The sequence below is a fragment of the Paramormyrops kingsleyae genome, chromosome 15, assembly GCF_048594095.1.
Source record: "Paramormyrops kingsleyae isolate MSU_618 chromosome 15, PKINGS_0.4, whole genome shotgun sequence".
NCBI lineage: Eukaryota > Metazoa > Chordata > Actinopteri > Osteoglossiformes > Mormyridae > Paramormyrops > Paramormyrops kingsleyae.
The window spans coordinates 5,027,668-5,047,558 of NC_132811.1; the positions used below are offsets into that span (position 1 = coordinate 5,027,668).

Genomic DNA, 19,891 nt, shown 5'->3' on the forward strand with positions numbered 1-19,891 from the left:
TGCCGTGCTCAGCGGACTAATTAAGGCTAATAAACGAAGCCGCAGGGCTGTTTAAACGCCTCAGGGATGGAAAAAAAAGGGTTCTTTTGAGCGCGGGCATGCTAGTCTGGGATGGGGACTCCGTCACGGGGCCGCACCCCTCCCCCTCACCCTGAGGCCTGCCCCTTGCCCCTCCTGCTCCCCCAGCACCAACAGCAGGTGGTGCAGGCAGTGGAGAGGGCCAAACAGGTCACCATGGCGGAGCTCAACGCCATCATCGGGGTGAGTCGATTTTCGGACCCTGCCGCACCCCCATCCCCCCCCCCCCCCCCCCCCCCCCGCCGCCAAGCACACCTCCTCACCTGTCTCTGAGCATCTCGGCTGTAACCAGCACCCACAGAACCACCAGCTGATGTCACAGGAAAGGCCCAAAACAGCCCCCATTAACCCGCCTGAACCCTCTCACATTACCCCCCCCCCATTCTCTGTCTCACGGGGGTACAGCAGCAGCAGCTCCAGCACCTCTCACACCACTCCCCCGGCATTCCGCTCATCCCCCACCCATCGGGACTCTCCCTGGGGGGCGGCTCCGGGCTCCTGGCCCTCACTGGAGCCCTGTCCATGCCGCCGCACCTGGCCAGCAAGGAGGAGCGAAACCTGCTGGACCTGGAGCACATGAGAGGTAGCTGGCACCTGCAGTTTGCCCGCCGCTCTCCCTTTTATCCAGAGCTGGGTCATTCAGGTTCAGAGAATAAAAGTCCAGACCAACAGCTTGTTTCAAGCAACCAGTTGAGCATAAAGAGTCACAGAGCACTCAACTGGTTGCTTGAAACAACGTCTCAGTCTGGACTTTTACTCTCTGGACCTGAACTACTCACTTCTGCTTCTATGATTCAGTCACATTCAGATTCAGCCTCTTGCTGAAGAGGCCAACAGCACAAGGCCATTAACCGTGACTGGTGACCTTTGACCTTTCCCTTCACTGCCATGCGCTGTTCTGCTTCACTAACTGCTAATAAGCTGCTGTTTTCATTAATAGATAAATGAAATATAGGTAACTTTGTAACTGTTTTACTTTTACGCCTGTGTGTTTATTAGAAGATCTGATACACTCCTTAATGCTTGATGGTTTCGGTTCCCCGGTGAGGCAGGTCAGACTTCCAGTCCAGCGCACTGCTGTGTCTTATTCAGTCCCTCGGGTGTGTTGGCAAGAGAGCAGGGCCTGCAGTGACTCACCGGCCTGCAGTGACTTACTGGCCTGCAGTGACTCACCGAGCTGTGGGAACCCTGTTTATAGCGGCCTAGGAACAGCGTCGGGGAAAAAAAAAATTGCTGCTCTGCTTGTGTTTATTTATATTTTTTCCACAAGGACGGGATTGTTTTAGCCTGACCTTGTTATTTAGGGATCATTGTTAGTATTACCCTTATTGATGTCAGCCCCCTTTTCGTTTCAGAGGGAGTACCCAGTCGAGTGAGTATTAAGCGTGTGTGTATGTGTGTACGCATGCATGTGTCCATTCATCACATGTGTCTGTGCACCATTATGCATAATCAGTTGTGCATCTGAGACACCTGCAACACCCTGGGAAAGCACGCGGGAGTGAAAGTAACACTACATCCCCATTTTCAGCTGACTGGGAAAGAAAATGAGGGAGGGGGCGGGGATAGGGCAGTGGTGTGTGTCTAACAAGCCCCTTGATTGGCTTAAGCAGTAGTGTGTGTCTAACAAGCTCCCCAATTGGCTACAAACTGTGGCTCTGCTGTCTATCGGGGTGGGCGTGTGGCGGCAGGGGAATGGGCGTGCTTGTCCCCGCCACCATGCTCCACACGGTGTCCTTGGCCTGTACCAGGATCTCCCCAGGCTGCCTCACCAGAGTACGGCTTCCTGACACAGATACAGAGCAGCTGTCTCTCTGGCAACGGGGGCTCACAGGAAGGGGCGGGGGGGGCACCAAAATGGGAGAGAGGGAGACATTTTTACTCTTTCAGTGCTGCACAGTTTGTGTTGCACAGATGAGCGCACAGTGATATGCTGCTTTTTGGTTGCAAACAGCACGTTTTACCTGTATGGTAATGACAGGTACTAATTACTGATTCCTTCACACCAATTTATATACATTTACTTTTATTAGTAATTTAGTAACTTAAGTTAATCATAAACTGAAATGAAGGAAGGCAAAAAAAAATCTAGGCAAAGCAAGGAACACACAGGAGTAAGGAACAAACAGGAGTAAGGAACAAACAGGAGTAAGGAACAAACAGGAGTAAGGAACAAGCCTGGGGGAGTACAGGGTGTGTCACGAGCTTGTATGTTTGTACAAAATACCCCTGTCTTGCCCAAACCATGTTTACTGCCTGCCTGCCTGTCTGTCTCACATGACGTTATGGATGATCAGTCATGGAGTTAATATTTATTTATTTAATTTAGTTTAAACTCAAGGGATTTAAAAAGATGGTGGTTTTAACACAACTGAATCAAGGAGAAGTGTCATAATGTGTTATATATGACGTCTGTACTTGTGTTTTATAACTTCATGTCCAAAATGCAGCTGGGTCATTCAGCGCTAAGGCAGTCTGTGTTTGTGCTTGTCCTGGTTTCTCTGTCTGCGATCCTCAGAGTAAGTCCGTGTCCTCGACGGATAGCCAGCCACCAGAGGAGCGCCAGGGCCCCTCGGGGGGGTTCTCGTCTCAGGGCGGGGGCGACGGAAAGAGGAGGCGCTGTGAGGAGAAGGACACGCTTCCGTCGCACTATGTAGGTTCGATGCCATCTGACAGGGGTGGGATGTGATCACTGTGACCCCCCTGGTCAAAGATGGCAGGTTGCTTCAGTAGACAATACATTCTGTCCTGTTCTAACAAGGGAGATGCACTTTGGGCTGAAGTAATGTCTCACGAAAAGCTACAAAGTAGCGAATATGAAGATAATATTTATAGTAACATTTTTCCACTGCTTGCGCCTGTCTCCCTGACTGGCTTATTGATGCCACACTATTCTGTTCCATTTAAAAATGAGACATAGTTTCGTTCTGCTTTGCTATAAAATAGCACCTTCTCTAATAACATGGACCTGAGCGGGCAAAGTGAAATGAGGGGGTTATGTCATTGAATGGCGATGTCGATGAGACTTCCAGGCCGTGCTCGCATCAAAGGACTGTTGCCATGGACACTAAGTACCATTACTGTCACTCTTGTTTCCAGGGAGAGAAGGGGACCGTATAGATGTGTTGCACTGAGATTTGAACAATTAGACAGCATATAAGCTTGAGAGGATAATGAGGGCAGTGCAGGGAGGGCCACGGTTAAAGACAGGCCTGCGTAATGTGCATTCCCAGTGGGATGTTCAGCATATCGGAGAGTGTCTGATACGGCACTCGAACCCCTCTATCCCTGCCCTACAGGACAGCGAAGGGGAGAAGAGTGAAGAAAATTTGGTGGTGGACGTCTCCAACGAGGTGTGTTTCCCTGCCTCAGACCCCCGAGGTGTTAGATGAGTTATCGACCAAACCAAAAATTTCTAAAAGGTTCATTCGTCCCTTTTGACAAACTAAAACGATACAGGTTCCCTCCCTTTGCTGGTTATTCTGTCATTATTGAGTGCTTAATTTGAAAGGCTTATTAAACTATGGAAGGACTTAATAGCTGAATTTAGATTTCAATTGAGAGTACTATTTTTTTTACAGATACCTTAGAGTACAGAAGACTATTACAATCATTCTTGATTTTTCAATGAAAAATGTAATGAAACTTTATAATTCACTTTCATAATGTCGGACACCCTTCGCTGTGTCCTTATACCTTTAAAAGATAGATTGTTCTGCCTCTCTGTCAGGGGTGGAGTTGATTAGTGATCCAGTGTAGTAATGTGCAGCATGTCAGTGTAGTAATGTGCAGCATGTCAGTGTAGTAATGTGCAGCATGTCAGTGTAGTAATGTGCAGCATGTCAGATCTCCTACATGCTTTTCTCTGTCGGGATCAAGGAGCCCATCTCTCCAAGCGAAAGCCAAATGAACTCCCCCCATGGGAATGGGATTGACCGAGCCCCCACCCTCAGGAAAGAGCTGCCCAGGTCGCCCAGCCCCTCCGATGCCCCCTCCTCATCCCCCGTTTCCAGCCCCACACCAAACAAGACCAAGGATCCCCCGCAGGTGTGTGCATTTTTGGCCCCGTGTTTCGCTCCGGTCCCTCGCCTGCTGTAATGCAGTCTGCGTTCCGGAATCGAATCTGGCTCATTCTCTAAGTTAAGCATGACGCTGATTTGTCTCCCTCGGCTGTGTCAGTAGCACGTTACCCCATTAAAGATCCCTGACTCTAAACATCCCGAACTGAGCAGCCAGCCAGTAGCTGTCACCAGTTAGCTGCCAGTTCCTGTGTCCTGCCTGTTTCCCACCCAGGCTGAGAAGGCGCAGTCGCCCTGTTCGAAATCGAGCAGCCCCTCCCCTTCCCACCGCGACACCCTCACCCCGGCCCCCCCAGGTCCCAGCACATCCTGCTTGCGCCTGGTCAGCAAGGCGGCCTCGTCTGCCGACCCCCTCGGTGAGGATAACCCTTCGCTGTGCCCGCTTACCGCTCTCTTTCACACAGCCTTCTGTGTCTCCCCACCCAGAGCAGAGCAGAGGTCTGTGGTCCCCTTACGTCGCCAACACTGTTGTCCATGTTGTTGTTCTTGTCATCTTCCCATGAGGCTATATTTATTCAATTCCAAAAAAGCATACTGAAGGAGATCAACGCATTTTATTTGGAATGTTGAGTCACTGGGCACATTTGCGTCAAAGGCTTTCTTCAGCCTCACGCAGAAGCTCACTCACCCTGTTCTTCTGTTATTTTATTGCTTAGCCGATGCTATTTCCGAAGCCTTCCTCCCCATTCATATGGCTACATATTTTACTGCAGCAGTCTAGGTTAAGTGACCTGCTTAAGGGCTCAGAAGCACTGCTTTGGGGTCTCCTGGGCCCCCCACACCCCCCCCCCCGATCCTCTGCCCTTATGTTACTTTTTATGGTCTATCATGTTACTGCTGCTTAGTGCCAGTCTTTCATGCGTTGCCACCCCCTCTTCCTCTCCTCTAAATCTCAGCCTTTCTTCCTGTGATACAGAAAAAAGATGAAAGCGGACCGTAAGCCCGGGTGAAGCCGGAACGTTTCCGTGGCGCCGGTAGCTACTGACTGCGTGTTTCCTTCCGTGTGCCGCAGCTCTGCGCAGCTCCCTGTCTGCTGCCCCCAGCTCATACCTTGCCCACTTTGGCGTGGTGTCCCACACGGGGCTCAATGGAGAGCTCACCAGTCCAGGGGGATTTGGGGGAGCACTGACCTTGTCCCCACAGATCAGCGTGGGTTCCAGTCCGTACACACGCAGTCCGATGGTGAGAAGGCCGCCATTTGTCCTCCCCACATTGCCTTCTATGGTCCATCGTGTCTGTGTGGCTCGCTTAAGTGCTAAAGTTACATACATCTCTCTATACCACATTTAGAAGCATCATTGTTATGTTGGCCAGCATCCATTCTGCGAATGAGGAAAGTTGCTTCTTCGGAGTTCATAAAAGCATTTGTTACTTTTTCCCCCACAGACATACGAGTCACGCTCTCACCTCAGGCCCCCGGGGCTGTCCTCGTCACTGCCTGCAGCTACACTGGGCAAACCGTGAGTGTCTGTCCTTCTTTGAAAGACACAGGCTCTTTCTCAGGCTTGCAGCACTTTCACTTTCTTTTATTAAATTCCGCCACAGTCTCCTGACTGTGGAAATTCATCACAAGTAGCACTTTTCACGCTCCACGTTGCAGAGCTTTTGTCCGACGTGTGCACGCTACAGACAGCCTTTGTGGAAATGGTAATGACATGCAAGAGGCTGAATGCCCTCACACGTTTGCACTCTGATGTTCAAACAGCACAAATACTTGGGTTAGTGCCGCTGTGCCCAGGTGCTTATTTGTCAGTGTTAATATATTCAGCACTGGTGTAGTGTTAGTGTTAATTTGCCTGAGACATCGCTGCAGGATTTTTGTAGATGTTTCCCGTTCCTCCTCAGCGCCTACTCCTTCCATGTGAGCGCAGATGGGCAGATGCAGCCGGTCCCCTTCCCTCCGGACGCCCTGCTGGGCCCGGGCATCCCGCGCCACGCCCGGCAGATCCACACCCTGAACCACGGGGAGGTGGTCTGTGCCGTCACCATCAGCGCCTCCACGCGCAACGTCTACACCGGCGGCAAGGGCTGCGTGAAGGTGTGGGACATCAGCCAGCCGGGCAGCAAGAGCGCCATGGCCCAGTTGGACTGCCTGGTGAGGCCGACCTCCTACGACTGTTGCCACAGCATCCCGGGCTATGTAGCGCTCCTGTGGCGCCTCCCGGTGGAGGGGAGGAGGTTCTGCCCGCCCTCATCGCCGCACTGCTCTGTCTCCCATCCAGAACAGAGATAATTACATCCGGTCCTGTAAGCTGCTCCCCGACGGGCGCACCCTCATTGTCGGGGGGGAGGCCAGCACACTGTCCATCTGGGACTTGGCCACGCCCACCCCCCGCATCAAGGCCGAGCTGACGTCGTCGGCCCCCGCCTGCTACGCCCTGGCCATCAGCCCCGACAACAAGGTCTGCTTCTCCTGCTGCAGCGACGGCAACATCGTGGTCTGGGACCTGCACAACCAGACCCTCGTCAGGTAAACGCGAATGATCCCCACTGGGGGGCCGTGCTCTGAAGCCGTGTGTGCGAGCCGGTGCCGATCAGAACCTCATTAAGCCACTGACTGACGAGGATCTGGGCTCCCGCAGGCAGTTCCAGGGCCACACGGACGGGGCCAGCTGCATCGACATCTCTAACGACGGAACCAAGCTGTGGACGGGGGGGCTGGACAACACGGTGCGCTGCTGGGACCTGCGGGAGGGTCGGCAGCTGCAGCAGCATGACTTCACCTCCCAGGTAGAGTGGGGAGGGACCTGGGGAGCCACATAAAGGCCGGCCCACAGCGCCACCTGGGGGCAGATCCAGGAGGCGGGGAAAATGGCGGCCAGACTGGGACTAATGGCAGTAATTGTGGGGCATAATCAGCTATTACTGCGTGAGTCAGCAGCGGGCGGCTGGCACTCTGAGCATCAGCTGCATCACGCAGCCCCTGGACTCGTCGCTCTTTTCCCGTTACCGCCACAGACTGGCCCTTTCCTACTCCCAGTCAGCCTCCGCCGCAGACCTCAGCTCTCTGACCCTCTGTGCTCCTCTGCAGATCTTCTCCCTTGGATACTGTCCCATGGGCGAGTGGCTGGCCGTGGGCATGGAGAGCAGCAACGTGGAGGTTCTGCACGTCTCCAAGCCCGACAAGTACCAGCTGCACCTGCACGAGAGCTGCGTGCTCTCGCTGAAGTTCGCCTACTGCGGTACGACGACCCGACTCTGGCGTGCCCGTCTCTCGCCAACCGCCGGTGCTGGGTATCTTCCTTCTGCGTGCCAGTGTAACCAGACCCCCCTCCCTCTGTGCTGGTACTGTGGCAAAACATGCAATTCCATCTTTGCCGGCAGAAACAAGTAGTGCCCAGACGTGGTGGTTGACTTGAAATGCTGCTGTATTCATGGGCCAAGAAGCACTTGATTGTGTCTGTGGATCCCTGCACATGTATGACTGCGGATATTTACGGTGCCGTGATCCACTGTGAGCAAACCTGTGTGTTTCTGGGTGTCTCAGGCAAGTGGTTTGTGAGCACCGGGAAGGACAATCTGCTGAACGCCTGGAGGACTCCCTACGGAGCCAGCATATTCCAGGTGAGATATCGACCCCCCCTGACACCAGCTGGGTAACGTGGGGCTGAGAGGGAGCCTGCAGAGATGATCTGAGCCTTCACTATGGAGGGGGTCCCGTCAGATAGCTCTGCCACAGTGACCTCGAAGCGGCTGCCGCGCCGTACGACATCCGGAGGAAACGCCCAAGGCAGCCTGGTGTAACAAATCAATGAAGATTCATGATGATGCAAATAATTAAAAAATGATGAAACCTTAATTCATTAAGAGAAAGGGGGCGCTTGGAAATTGAGGGATGGGTGTGTACTCCTCAGGTGTTTGTGTGGAGGAGGATGGATGCGGGTCGTGTTGTGCGACACAGCTGTCTGGTGGGGGTCCGTAATGATGACGTCTCAGGTGTTTAGTGTGACCCTCGAGGTTCTGGCTAGAAGAGGAGCTACCAGCTTTGTTATCGAAATGCCAACTGCTTCTCGGTGGCCCTTCTGTGGGCTCTCCGCCCCCCCCCCCCCCCCCCTTATTTGCTTTCAACAGTCCCATCTGTAGCCCATCCCCCCCCCTCCACGCCCATTCTCGGCCTTTTGTCTCTGCATCCGTATCAGCACCGCCTCTTCTGGATCATTTAGCGACCGGCTGGCCTTGTTTTGTACACAGTGGTTGTTGCGATGAACGGCGGGCGGGGGATGGGGGGGGGGGATGCTGGGGGTGTAGCAAGATTTGTGTGGCAAGACGGGGAGACGGATGGTTGCCGGCTGGTCGCCGCACACGTGTCACCTGCACGTTCGCGTAGGTGAACGTCAGGATAAGCGGGCGTTCGGGGGGGGGGGGGGCTATCCACGCGTCTCTGTGTCTGAGGTAGTAGGAAATCGCCGTAGCGCCTGCTGTCAGCTGATGGCTATTACACTCCGCCCCCTTTCGCGGGCCGGCGGACGGGATTCACTCCCGAAGGCTTCAGAGGGCTGCTCCAGTCTCCATTAATTAATTTTAAATGTTTTTGAAACACAGAATCTGCTGCGTAATTTGTGCGTGATAAAAACGATAAACAGTGAGTTTAATCAGGTTTAAAACTAATGGAAATCAGTGCCGCGTCATTTTTCATAAAGACAGGTGTTCCGCGCGGAGCGTGACGCACTCCATCCCACAGGGTCCCAGGAAGGTAACCCTGCTGCTGCTTTTGTTTTCAGCTAATTAATGGCGATAATCTAAGGCTTACTGGGGAGAAGGTGCTCTGCAGCCGCTCCGACGTGCTTCATTTGTGCGCTTTTGCTCTCGTCCTGCGCTGCAGTCCAAGGAGTCCTCATCCGTCCTGAGCTGTGACGTCTCCCCGGACGACAAATTCATCGTGACCGGCTCTGGGGACAAGAAGGCGACAGTGTACGAGGTCGTCTACTGAGGCCCGTCGGGGGGGTCCCCGACCCCGACCCCGGCCCGCATCACCTGGCGGCCGGTAGGGGCAGAAATGCAGTGGGTAATTAGTCCAGTTTCCTGATTAAGTGCTCAGTGGGAGCGATCACCCCGAGGAGCGGCACAGCACTCAGGGGCCCGAGCGGAGGAACTCCAATACCAGACAATCGATTCATTAGTCCGTCAGTCATGCGGTAATGAGGCAGTCTGCTGTCCCCAGAGCAGCCACATTCGCTTCTCACCCTTCATCCTATTAAGTATTAATATCCCATCTCCGTCTCCTTAAGACGCGCTTTATTTCTGCCTTTCGGAGTCGCCGCTTAATGGGTGGAAGTCCCAGCAGGTTAAGCAAAATGACACCAGCCGCCAGTGTTCAGTTTAACCACGGCACTAACACATTTTTTTATGGCTGCTGGAAGCTATAAATGAGTCACGGCCTACAGACACGCACGATGTGATTAACATTCTTGTTTATACTCCCTGTGCCCTGAAAAACTCTAAATCACACAAAATGATATAATTTCATATATTTAGGAATCGCACAGTGCTTTTCAGGGAACTGGTAATGGCGTTAAACTGTTTATGGTGGTCAGCTAGTCTGTCAGGAACCTTGTAACATTCTGGAACAGGCCGGTAGCCAAGGCTGAAACACGCATCACTCGCCATGTTCTGTCCCTGCTGTTTCCGTTGGCCTTCCCGCTAATCTCTCGCCGATTCCCCAGCTTTGATCACTGAAGCGTTCAGCATCATATTACTGTTCTATGTGGTATAGTCAGTCTGTAATAGAGTGGAATGGGACTATGGCCGTATAAAGCAGGTCTTGTCATATGGCAAGAAAACCCGCAGTCTTATTTACGCCATGAGAAAGACTATATCCATACCCTCTGCTTACGCATTATGGGGGGTGGGGGGGCTTGTTGCTTGCAGGCAGCCTGGGGAGGGTGTTACCAGTGTGATACCACTTTAAGAAGCCTGAATACCTATTACACCCACTAGCTGTCTAACTGCATTGCACTGCACTGCACTGCATTCCTAGGAGGTGGGGATGGTGGTGCACCGGTTAGCACTGGTGCCTCCCAACTCTGGGACCAGGGTTCAAGTCTCTACATGTGGAGTTTATACATTCCCCCCCCCCCCCCCCCCCCCCTCCTCCATCCAGCATGGGGTTTCCTCCAGCTTCCTCCCCCCACATCCAAAAACACACAAGGTTAATTGGAGTTACCAAATTGCTCATAGGTGTGCGAGTGCGCGTGCACTGCGATGGGCAGCCACCCCATCCTGCTTCGCTCCCTGTCTTGCTCCCATAGGCTGCACTCACCCCACACATAAACAGGATAAAGGATCAACAGGATAGTTACAGAAAGCAGATGGATGGATCCAGTTAGGTCTGCATTCACCATGCAGCACATCTCAGTTCAGGGTGTCATCTCAGCCACTGCAACAGATCTGACACAGATGCCACTGGTCACCCCAATATCCTCAGGCTCCACTGTAGTACACCCTCAAAGCCAAGGACCTTTCAGGTGCACTGTGTTATCCTCCCTGTTGCATTTCCCACGTGTTGTAAAAGAAAGTAAAGGCTTACATTGACCTTTTTACGTGCTTTCATCCCCCCTGCTTGAATGTATAACTTGAATATACAGTATAAGTATTAACTTTCCATGTGACTAATCATTTAGCTTAAGTGTTAACTGTAAATTTGTCAAATTAAACAGGTTTAAGTAACATTTGTTATGTAATTTGTTATCCCAACAATAGTTTCATTGGTACTGGTTATGTGTAAAGCTTTGAATCTACTTCTACAAAAATGAAATGTAAATAAAAATTCTCATTTAATATCCATTGTTCGCTATGAATGGATCGACAATTTCCACAATACCAGCACACATACAAAATTAGCTTTAATCGTTCCATTACACCACCTACAACTACAGTTTCCCAACTTTGCAAGACCCAACATTTCCAGCACTCATGCTGCCCCCCCCCCCCCCCCCAAAAAAAAAAAATATTTCACAAGCCCTGCATTCTTTGTATACAGAACATGGTTGTTGCACAGGAGGTGGGAGAGCATAAGTCTCATGCGCACCCCCACCCACCCTCCAAAAATCAATCCACAGGCTGACACAAACTTCTGGGAGCAAAAGGCCCAACCTGAGGCATGCTGCCACCTGGAAGCCCTAGGGGGGCAGCAGCGGGGGTGGGGGGGGTCAAAGCACTCAGCTCACCATGACAGACTCAGCAAGGTTCACAGGTGGCGTGAATCGCACAGCAGTTCCAAAGACTTCACACACAGGTACTGTTTTTCCAAAAAAAAAAAAAAAAAAAAAAAAAACAAACGCTGAAAACTGACTGAAGTTAGACTGAGATCTGCGTTCAGGTACACGGGTGACTTAAGCAGGGGCTCTTGCCTGCTGCCGGATGCTGTCCCCCTTAGGGACGCACGGGGCTGTCAAAGACCAGCGGAACCTTTGGAACTTTGTACTGAAAGACAAGATGCATCATCAGCTGTCCGGAGGCCCTACATGACAAAGGATCCAAAATCCAGCAGGGGGCTCCACCCAACTGTCTGCTCACTCCGTCTGCCGCCAGCTCAGGGTACCATGCTGCACTGCTGTTTAATTCAAAAAGGCTTGGGGGGGGGGGGGGGCGGGCATGAGGCAAGTTACCAAGGGCTGGTAAAATGTCAACAGCCAGTAGAAAACTTTAGATGATTCCTCATTTAGGGGAAAAAATTACCAAGGTTCAGACACCTGCTTCTGCTGTAAGTGGTTTTTTTTCCTGAAGCCACAAACATCTCAGCATCTTTCTTCTGACTGCATTCGGTCATCGTTTGTGCCGTTAAGTCGACCACTAATGCAAACCTGAATCCCACTACCGGCTATCTAATTAATGCCGTTAAGATGAGGTCAGCACAAGGAGACACTGACCGAAAGCAGCCCAGTAGGAGAAAGTCAACGGTGACTTTTAGAAGCGTCCACAGCCCTGGGGGTCCCGAGTTACACAAGCCCAAGTCACTTTGCTTGTGAAGAACATGTAGAGATTTATAAAAATAAAAAAAAAGTTTCAAAAAAGAAGAAAAAAACAAAAGCAAACATTCTTTGGAAGAATCACATTTCTGTAGCTAGACTGCTAGCTTTTTCTGAGCCTCAGCACAGCTCTGACTCCTGAAGATCCGATCTTCCCCTCAAATCCATTTAATAGGCAAGAAGAAGAAAAAAAAATACAGGTGTCCTTCTGGTTCAAAGCACCCCCCCCCCCCACTCCAGTCACTGATTGGCTGCTTGGTCCTCGCCACCACCCAAAAATCCAATCAGCACTGTCCTCAGTAGATGACTTCATACACGGTGGCCTTCTTGTCACCTGAGCCCGTGACAATAAACTGGTCGTCAGGAGAGATGTCGCAGCTGAGCACCGAAGATGACTCCTTTGACTGAGGAAGGAGAACGAGATACGAGGATCAGATGCTTCTGCTCACGTTTATCAACAGTAACTCAGTGTTTCCACAAAGCCTTACAGGGCCTTTATGCTCAAAGGTATCACAGCCCCTATGTGAGGTAAACTAAGGTAAATGTCTAATAATATATTAAGAAAATTAATTAACCTTATATTGCTGGTGAAATGCTTCATTTAAAGCATTTTAGTTCACACACACGCATATAAAATTACGCAGACACACACAAAAATTCACCAAAAATCTTTCTTGCACACCAAAAGAAGCCGTTGTCAGAATTAACAGCAAAACCACGGGTGTGGATTCAGAGTTGGGGGGGTACCTGGAAAATACTCGATCCATACGGTGTCCTCCAGGCATTCAGGAGGTTGTCTTTGCCCGTACTGACAAACCATTTACCTGCAAGCCAAAAGAGAGAGGGAAGGAGAGAGACAGAGTGAGAGAGTGAAAGAGAGAGAGCGAGAGCATGTGAGTCAGATGGGCAGTTGAATTCTGATGACAGGGGTGTGGATGACAGGCAGAGGGGAGCAGGCGGGGGCCAGGGGGCTCTGTGACGGCACCACGCTGACACGCGTGCAACAGCATTTTGGCTGCAGTCACCCTCCCACCGCTCCAGACGGAGAGTTTTGCATAATTAGCAGCAGGTATGTTTTTAAGGTTTTTTTTTTTTTTGTTTTTGTAAAGACAGATTCTCAGACGCAGGAGGGTGAGGGAGGAGAGCAGGGCTGCTCACCGCAGTAGGCGAACTTCAGCGAGAGCACGCAGCTCTCGTGCAGGTGCAGCTGGTACTTGTCGGGCTTGGAGACGTGCAGAACCTCCACGTTGCTGCTCTCCATGCCCACAGCCAGCCACTCGCCGGTGGGACAGTATCCAAGGGAGAAGATCTGCACCGAAACAAACGGGGGGTGGGGAGGGGGGTGGGGTCAATTATCTGGCTTTGTGGGTGAAGTGCTAAAAACAGACACAACCTCTGTTTCACTGGCAAGGATAACAGACATCGGCTATCATCATACGCTGCGAAATGCATTCACACGTCTCTCCATTCACAACTTTCTTCATAACCCCCCCAAACACCCTATTACACTGCTTCCTTCAATCAAAAGCACATTTTTTCCACTCTTCCATTTTTCTTTCATTTTCCGATACATTACACGCAAACGCACACAGAAACAGCAGCGCAAACAGCACCATTACATAATTATCCATCTGTACAGACAATGGCACATTACTAAAACTGACCAGGACCCCATGCTCCAATTCAAATGTTAAAGCCGCCCGCTGCTGACTCACGCAGTAATAGCTGATTATGCCCCACAATTACTGCCATTAGTCCCAGTCTGGCCGCCATTTTCCCGCCTCCTGGATCTGCCCCCAGGTGGCGCTGTGGGCCGGCCTTTATGTGGCTCCCCAGGTCCCTCCCCACTCTACCTGGGAGGTGAAGTCATGCTGCTGCAGCTGCCGACCCTCCCGCAGGTCCCAGCAGCGCACCGTGTTGTCCAGCCCCCCCGTCCACAGCTTGGTTCCGTCGTTAGAGATGTCGATGCAGCTGGCCCCGTCCGTGTGGCCCTGGAACTGCCTGCGGGAGCCCAGATCCTCGTCAGTCGGTGGCTTAATGAGGTTCTGATCGGCACCGGCTCGCACACACGGCTTTAGAGCACGGCCCCCCAGTGGGGATCACTCGCGTTTACCTGACGAGGGTCTGGTTGTGCAGGTCCCAGACCACGATGTTGCCGTCGCTGCAGCAGGAGAAGCAGACCTTGTTGTCGGGGCTGATGGCCAGGGCGTAGCAGGCGGGGGCCGACGACGTCAGCTCGGCCTTGATGCGTGGGGTGGGCGTGGCCAAGTCCCAGATGGACAGTGTGCTGGCCTCCCCCCCGACAATGAGGGTGCGCCCGTCGGGGAGCAGCTTACAGGACCGGATGTAATTATCTCTGTTCTGGATGGGAGACAGAGCAGCGTGGAGATGAGGGCGGGCAGAACCTCCTCCCCTCCACCGGGAGGCGCCATAGGAGCGCTACATAGCCCGGGATGCTGTGGCAACAGTCGTAGGAGGTCGGCCTCACCAGGCAGTCCAACTGGGCCATGGCGCTCTTGCTGCCCGGCTGGCTGATGTCCCACACCTTCACGCAGCCCTTGCCGCCGGTGTAGACGTTGCGCGTGGAGGCGCTGATGGTGACGGCACAGACCACCTCCCCGTGGTTCAGGGTGTGGATCTGCCGGGCGTGGCGCGGGATGCCCGGGCCCAGCAGGGCGTCCGGAGGGAAGGGGACCGGCTGCATCTGCCCATCTGCGCTCACATGGAAGGAGTAGGCGCTGGGGGGTAGAAAGGGGGTACCCAATAAGCTTAAGTACGACACATGACTACCAGAAATAAATATGGCCGACACAAAACCATTTATGGAAATTAATGCAAGTGACAAGGAGAGATGCACCGAGGAAGAGCACACTGAAGCACATTTACATGCAGCCAGTGGCAGACAGAAGCTTCCGGAAGATATGGGGGGGCAGTATCTGGCTGCCGGTCTTGCATAAAACCCAGCGGCTCGAGACGTAAACCTAAAGTGCGATGGGCATACCTGCCCCAAATCCCATTACCCCCTAGGGCGCTTTTCCACCGCACCAGATGCCGTACTTTTGGTACTTCAAGGTGTTGGTTTTCCACTGGCACCAAAAGAACTGGCACCGAATGACATCACAATTGAATTTTTGTATTTCTTTTTGTATTTTTGCAATAAATTTGAAAAATCGCTGCAGTGTATTATAGGGTTAGATGACGTGGGATATTTATACCAACATCGCATTTTATGCCCATGCAATTCTTACACTGCTAGTCAGATAGATTAAAATCAGGCTTTTTCTTACTTTCAATTCTGTACAGACATTATATCGCGGGGGATTAAAGTTTCACTAAAACATTTTTACTCTGTTACTGTCTTAGCAAAAAAACGTAGCAAGCTTTTTTTTAATTATTCCTTTTGCTCCTGTAATTATTCCTGTTATAGATTCAAATTTACCTCCGCTGCATTTGCATGAGCGCTGCTTGCGTTCTCAGAGACGATCATAATCATTTGCTTGCTGATTAAATCACTTGAAGACAGGTTTGTGAGAAATTTATGAACTCCTTTTAAGTTTTTTTTAAATACCTCAATATTTATTACAACAAAATCACATTATTATATTTACAGGACAAAAAATATATGACATCTAGTTTGGCACTATTGGTACTGGAATTTTTGGTGCTGGTTCTCAACCAGAAGTCAATGGAAAAGTACCTTTAATTACAAAATGTTTATAAAAACAAAGACAGTTTTGCAAAACTCTCTTATGCCACTTTCGCCTTTCGGAGACGGCGTCAAACTCAAGAGGCCGTGGGATTCAAAGAGAACATGGGGTAACGGGGGTTACAGAGACGGTGGACGGGGAGGGTGACTCACGGCTTTCCGGCAGCAGAGGCCTGCAAGCCCGCAGGCAGCCTCATGTGGGGGTGGGGGGAGTCGTATCCAACCTGCAAGACGGGAGATTTAACACCAGGCACCAGCAGAGAGCAACAAAGGATCAAATACCTCAGTACTTCCATTGAATTTCACGCCCACACGCCCAAAGCCAAATTCTTAGCCGGGCAGCCCCCCCCTTCCAGACGCTGCTCCCCCCTCCGCCGCCCCGCGGTCTCTCACCACAGGGGATCTCCCATAGCCAGCCGATGCCGCCCCATTGAGCTGCGGGGAGACCAGGTGCAGGCCGGCTCCATACGCGGCGGCCGCCGCCGCGGCGCTCATCTCCCCGTTCACGCCAGGAGGGGGCAGCCCAAACGCCCCGGAGGGATAGGCGGCGTGCACCGCCAGAGGGTTCCTCAGGCCCAGAGCTGGGAGGATGAAAAAGACCAGAGAGACGTTACCTCATCATCATCATCATCATCATCATCAGCAGCAAACATCAGAGCACAGCTACGACAATAGGGAGGATGACAGCCAATGGGAGGAAGGCAACTCAGCAAATTAATAATGAAAGGGGAACTTATCTGGCAACCAAGGAAATACCAAGTTGCTCAGAGGCAAAAAAAAAAAAAAAAAAAAAGCACTTCAAAGGAAATATGGTATCGACCGCACAGTGGGTCAAATCGGGGTATTCTCAGCAATCATGCTGAAAACAAAAACAGGAAAGTAAGAAGAGTTTAACTTTCAACAAAATGGGAATAGAAAAATCGCCAGTCTCCGTATGAAAGCCGGCAGCCACCCGAGCGTGGACCGCATTTCTCCTGTTTCCGTCACCCTCGCGGAAAGCAGTGGAGAGCAGCGGGAGCACGGAGGGACCAAAGCTGCCCAATAATGCCCGTTAGAGGCAGCTCCATCTGTCTAGCTAACGCGCCGCGCTCGGCGCCGCTAACGGGACTGAGGACACCGCGGACGTCCCTTTTCGGACTCGCACCGCCCTCCGCTGGCCAATCCGGCACACCGCGGCACTCAAACAGAATCGCCCCCGGTGAACGTGCCGCAGCCTGCTTGTTTACGGGCTGATACCACCAGCGCTCCAGACGTCTCACCAAGCGGGTCGACCGAAGGCTTCCCTGGAACCGGGCGGAACTGCGGGGGGGCACTGGGGCCTGGGGTGGATGATTCTGAGGGCATGGGGGTTCCCGGCTTCATCACAGGGGTGCTAGACTTCTCCCTCTGAGAAACAAGACAAAACAGATCCTTACACCATTTGCCGTGTAGCCAGATCACTCTGTTTGTTAGCTTGGTCATACTCACACAGCCCATCAAATAACTCTCTATGCTGCTGATTCTATGCCACAGTCTAGTGTTTTATAGCATAGCAGATGTGAATAAGGGATAGGGGGTCCCCTTATGTAAATACAATAATATAAATAATATAACAGCGGAATGTTAATTTAGGAAGTTCAAAGCCATTGATGGAGAAAGAGAGAAGCAGTCTGATGGCCTAAAGAATAGAAAAGAAAAATAGTTCCGGTGACCTCTACTAATTTTCAAAGAAACCCATACAGCAATTGTATATCACATCATTGTATATCACATCACATCAAATTCCACATCAAAAAGCAAACATTTTGTAGAAGGGCCAGCGCTCTGCTAAAATACGACTGAAATCCCCTTTATTAGGTGCTGCATTACAGGGTAGAGTCCTCTGTCTCCAGAAGCACGTTAAGGGTCGTTCGTTTAGAACAGCGCTGTTGTACCGAGCTGCTATTTTTTGCATTTGTGGCCTTTCCATTAGCGTTAACAAGTCTGGCCTTTCTCCTCTGAGCTCGGCTTTAACTAGATGTTTCTAGCCAATAACGTGTCCCAGACTGGATGTGTTTTGTCCATCACACCCTCCTCAGTGCAATCTGTGACAAAAATAAAAATAAAAAAAAATAAAAAAAATCACAGGACGACGGCCGTTTCTGAGATGCTAGAACCACCAATCACAGCACATTTAAAACCGCTTAGATCAGCCGTCTTAGCCAATCAGGAAGTGAACTCTGTGACCCCGTCTTGACGCTACACTGCTGCATGTATTCAGTTGCAGTCACACGATTCGCCGCTTGCAGGAGTAGGCTGTTCACATTACTAAGGGGTGTCCCGGGGGCGCCATAAGTGGGGGGTGGGGTCAGAGTTAGGACAATTCCAAAGGACCATGAATGACAGGGGCCCTAAACATTTTTTGAACATAACTAGACTGGTCTGGGTTGGGTTGGGGGGCTCAAAATCTGTGCCTAATAAACAGCAGCTGAGTGTATCGCAAACAGCTTGGTAACACAAAAAGGAGCCACATTTCTGAAAGGCACATAACCAGAGGTGGAAAGTTCAGGTCCAGAAACTACAAATCCAGACCAAGGTTTTGTTTCAACAAACCAGCTGAGTCACAGTCAGAGTACTCAGCTGGTTGGCTGCCACAAAACCATGGTCTGGATTTGCACTTTCTGGACCTGAACTTTCCACCTCTGCATATAATGACATTAATGGAGCGCGTGTGCTACTATTTGTGCAGCATACAGAGAGCGTGGCACCGTACTGGGGGGGGGTCTTTGCCACGGGAGGGTGAGGCCGCACTGCTGGAGGAGGCCAGAGACGTGGGGCTGGCCTGGGGTGGGATTTCCTTGCGGGAGGCAGGCAGCTTGTCCAGGCCGTTCTCCCGGGAGGAGTAGGACTGCACGCTGCGAGGGGACGAAGGATCCTGCGGGGACAGATCACGCTCAGACTGCCGGTAACCACGGCGACCTTAAAACGAAGTAACCAGAACCCGGCAAACGGAGTGGCCCAAACGCACCTCATCCACGACCAAATTATCATCACTCTTCTCAGCATCGCTGCCCTGGAAGACAGAGAGAGCAGAAGTGATGAGATGCACGATGCACGCGGCGGGGTCTCTCGGCGCCCCCTGCTGGCCGCCACACTCACATAGTCCGCCATTAACTCCTTCTCGTCTGCCTTCCTCTTCTTCCCGTTGCTGAGGTACTCGGATGGACGACCTTTATCCCCATTGGACAGCAAGCTCTGGGGGGCAGAGAAGCAGCAGATAAAATGCATAGTAAAAACCCATCAAATGTCTGTGTTAAATTATCATCTGTGAATCTGACAGCACTTTGGTGGGGGGGGGGACGACATCATGAAAATAAAAGCATTAGCACTTACGGGTCCTGCCTCACGATCTGTGCACACGGTTGGCATGGCAGCGCGGTGGCGTGGGAACCGAAAACAGGGGACAGACAGAGGTGGTAGAATTTCCTGTCAGTCAGGAACTGTAGGTCGGTACTCGTTCACCCAGCACAGACCATCTGTGAGACCCCACAGGCTACGAGCACTAACAGGAACAGGGGGAGCGTACGGTGACATCGGGGGGGGGGGGGCAAGGCTCAGCCGCCGCCCCACCCAGAGATGACTGGGATTAACGTCCAATCAGATCACCATGTCTGCTGTCAGCTAATCTAAAGAACGGAATCCATGGTGACGTGCCCATGGTGACGTGCCCATGGTGACGTGTCCATGGTGACGTGTCCATGGTGACGTGTGTGTACCTCTGTGGTGTTCTGCCGCCGCCGCCGCCACCGCAGCCAGGTGGGCCCTCTCGTCCTTGGCGGCCAGCTGGACCCCCAGCGCGCCGGACAGCGCCAGCAGCCCAGAGGTCCCGCCCAGGGCGAGGCCAGGGTGCTGCAGCGCTGAGGCGTGGGGGGGCATGGGCAGGCCCTGAGCGGCGTGCTGGGACAGGTGCTGCACCTGGAGCTGCTGCTGGAGGGGGGCGGCAGGAGAGAGAGAGCGCATTCAGACAGGTGGGCCCATCTGGATGAGCTAGGGGCTACGGGCTGGGGAGGCGGGCTGGAGGACGTCACTGCTCAGCTCGGCTT

General features: G+C 52.1%; 2 protein-coding genes across 10 annotated transcripts in view; one reads left to right on the top strand and one right to left on the bottom strand.

Annotated features, from left to right (window-relative positions):
• tle2b (TLE family member 2, transcriptional corepressor b) overlaps window positions 1-10,245 on the top strand; it is a 29,378-nt gene extending 19,133 nt beyond the window's left edge. For 3 of the 4 annotated variants that reach the window (XM_072700056.1, XM_023843767.2, XM_023843766.2), the window contains 15 exons: window positions 187-261; window positions 484-661; window positions 1,434-1,450; window positions 2,597-2,731; window positions 3,378-3,431; window positions 3,958-4,125; window positions 4,372-4,513; window positions 5,170-5,339; window positions 5,544-5,617; window positions 6,003-6,252; window positions 6,380-6,627; window positions 6,740-6,887; window positions 7,189-7,339; window positions 7,645-7,721; window positions 8,980-10,245. In XM_072700056.1, coding sequence (XP_072556157.1) covers window positions 187-261; window positions 484-661; window positions 1,434-1,450; window positions 2,597-2,731; window positions 3,378-3,431; window positions 3,958-4,125; window positions 4,372-4,513; window positions 5,170-5,339; window positions 5,544-5,617; window positions 6,003-6,252; window positions 6,380-6,627; window positions 6,740-6,887; window positions 7,189-7,339; window positions 7,645-7,721; window positions 8,980-9,087 — 1,995 coding nt within the window. In that variant the 3' untranslated portion in view covers window positions 9,088-10,245. The remainder of the gene's footprint in view (window positions 1-186; window positions 262-483; window positions 662-1,433; window positions 1,451-2,596; window positions 2,732-3,377; window positions 3,432-3,957; window positions 4,126-4,371; window positions 4,514-5,169; window positions 5,340-5,543; window positions 5,618-6,002; window positions 6,253-6,379; window positions 6,628-6,739; window positions 6,888-7,188; window positions 7,340-7,644; window positions 7,722-8,979) is intronic. The other variant, XM_023843765.2, reaches the window with a different exon arrangement.
• A 1,501-nt stretch (window positions 10,246-11,746) lies between these two features.
• tle2a (TLE family member 2, transcriptional corepressor a) overlaps window positions 11,747-19,891 on the bottom strand; it is a 30,880-nt gene continuing 22,735 nt past the window's right edge. For 4 of the 6 annotated variants that reach the window (XM_023843543.2, XM_072700052.1, XM_072700053.1 and 1 more), the window contains 14 exons: window positions 19,565-19,775; window positions 19,182-19,198; window positions 18,948-19,043; window positions 18,817-18,861; window positions 18,562-18,723; window positions 17,090-17,216; window positions 16,224-16,411; window positions 15,984-16,054; window positions 14,613-14,862; window positions 14,238-14,485; window positions 13,978-14,125; window positions 13,283-13,433; window positions 12,872-12,948; window positions 11,747-12,528 (listed from right to left, as the gene is read on the bottom strand). In XM_023843543.2, coding sequence (XP_023699311.1) covers window positions 12,421-12,528; window positions 12,872-12,948; window positions 13,283-13,433; window positions 13,978-14,125; window positions 14,238-14,485; window positions 14,613-14,862; window positions 15,984-16,054; window positions 16,224-16,411; window positions 17,090-17,216; window positions 18,562-18,723; window positions 18,817-18,861; window positions 18,948-19,043; window positions 19,182-19,198; window positions 19,565-19,775 — 1,899 coding nt within the window. In that variant the 3' untranslated portion in view covers window positions 11,747-12,420. Of the gene's footprint in view, window positions 12,529-12,871; window positions 12,949-13,282; window positions 13,434-13,977; window positions 14,126-14,237; window positions 14,486-14,612; window positions 14,863-15,983; window positions 16,055-16,223; window positions 16,412-17,089; window positions 17,217-18,561; window positions 18,724-18,816; window positions 18,862-18,947; window positions 19,044-19,181; window positions 19,228-19,317; window positions 19,325-19,564; window positions 19,776-19,891 lie in introns of all 6 variants that reach the window. The other 2 variants (XM_072700055.1, XM_023843544.2) reach the window with 2 other exon arrangements.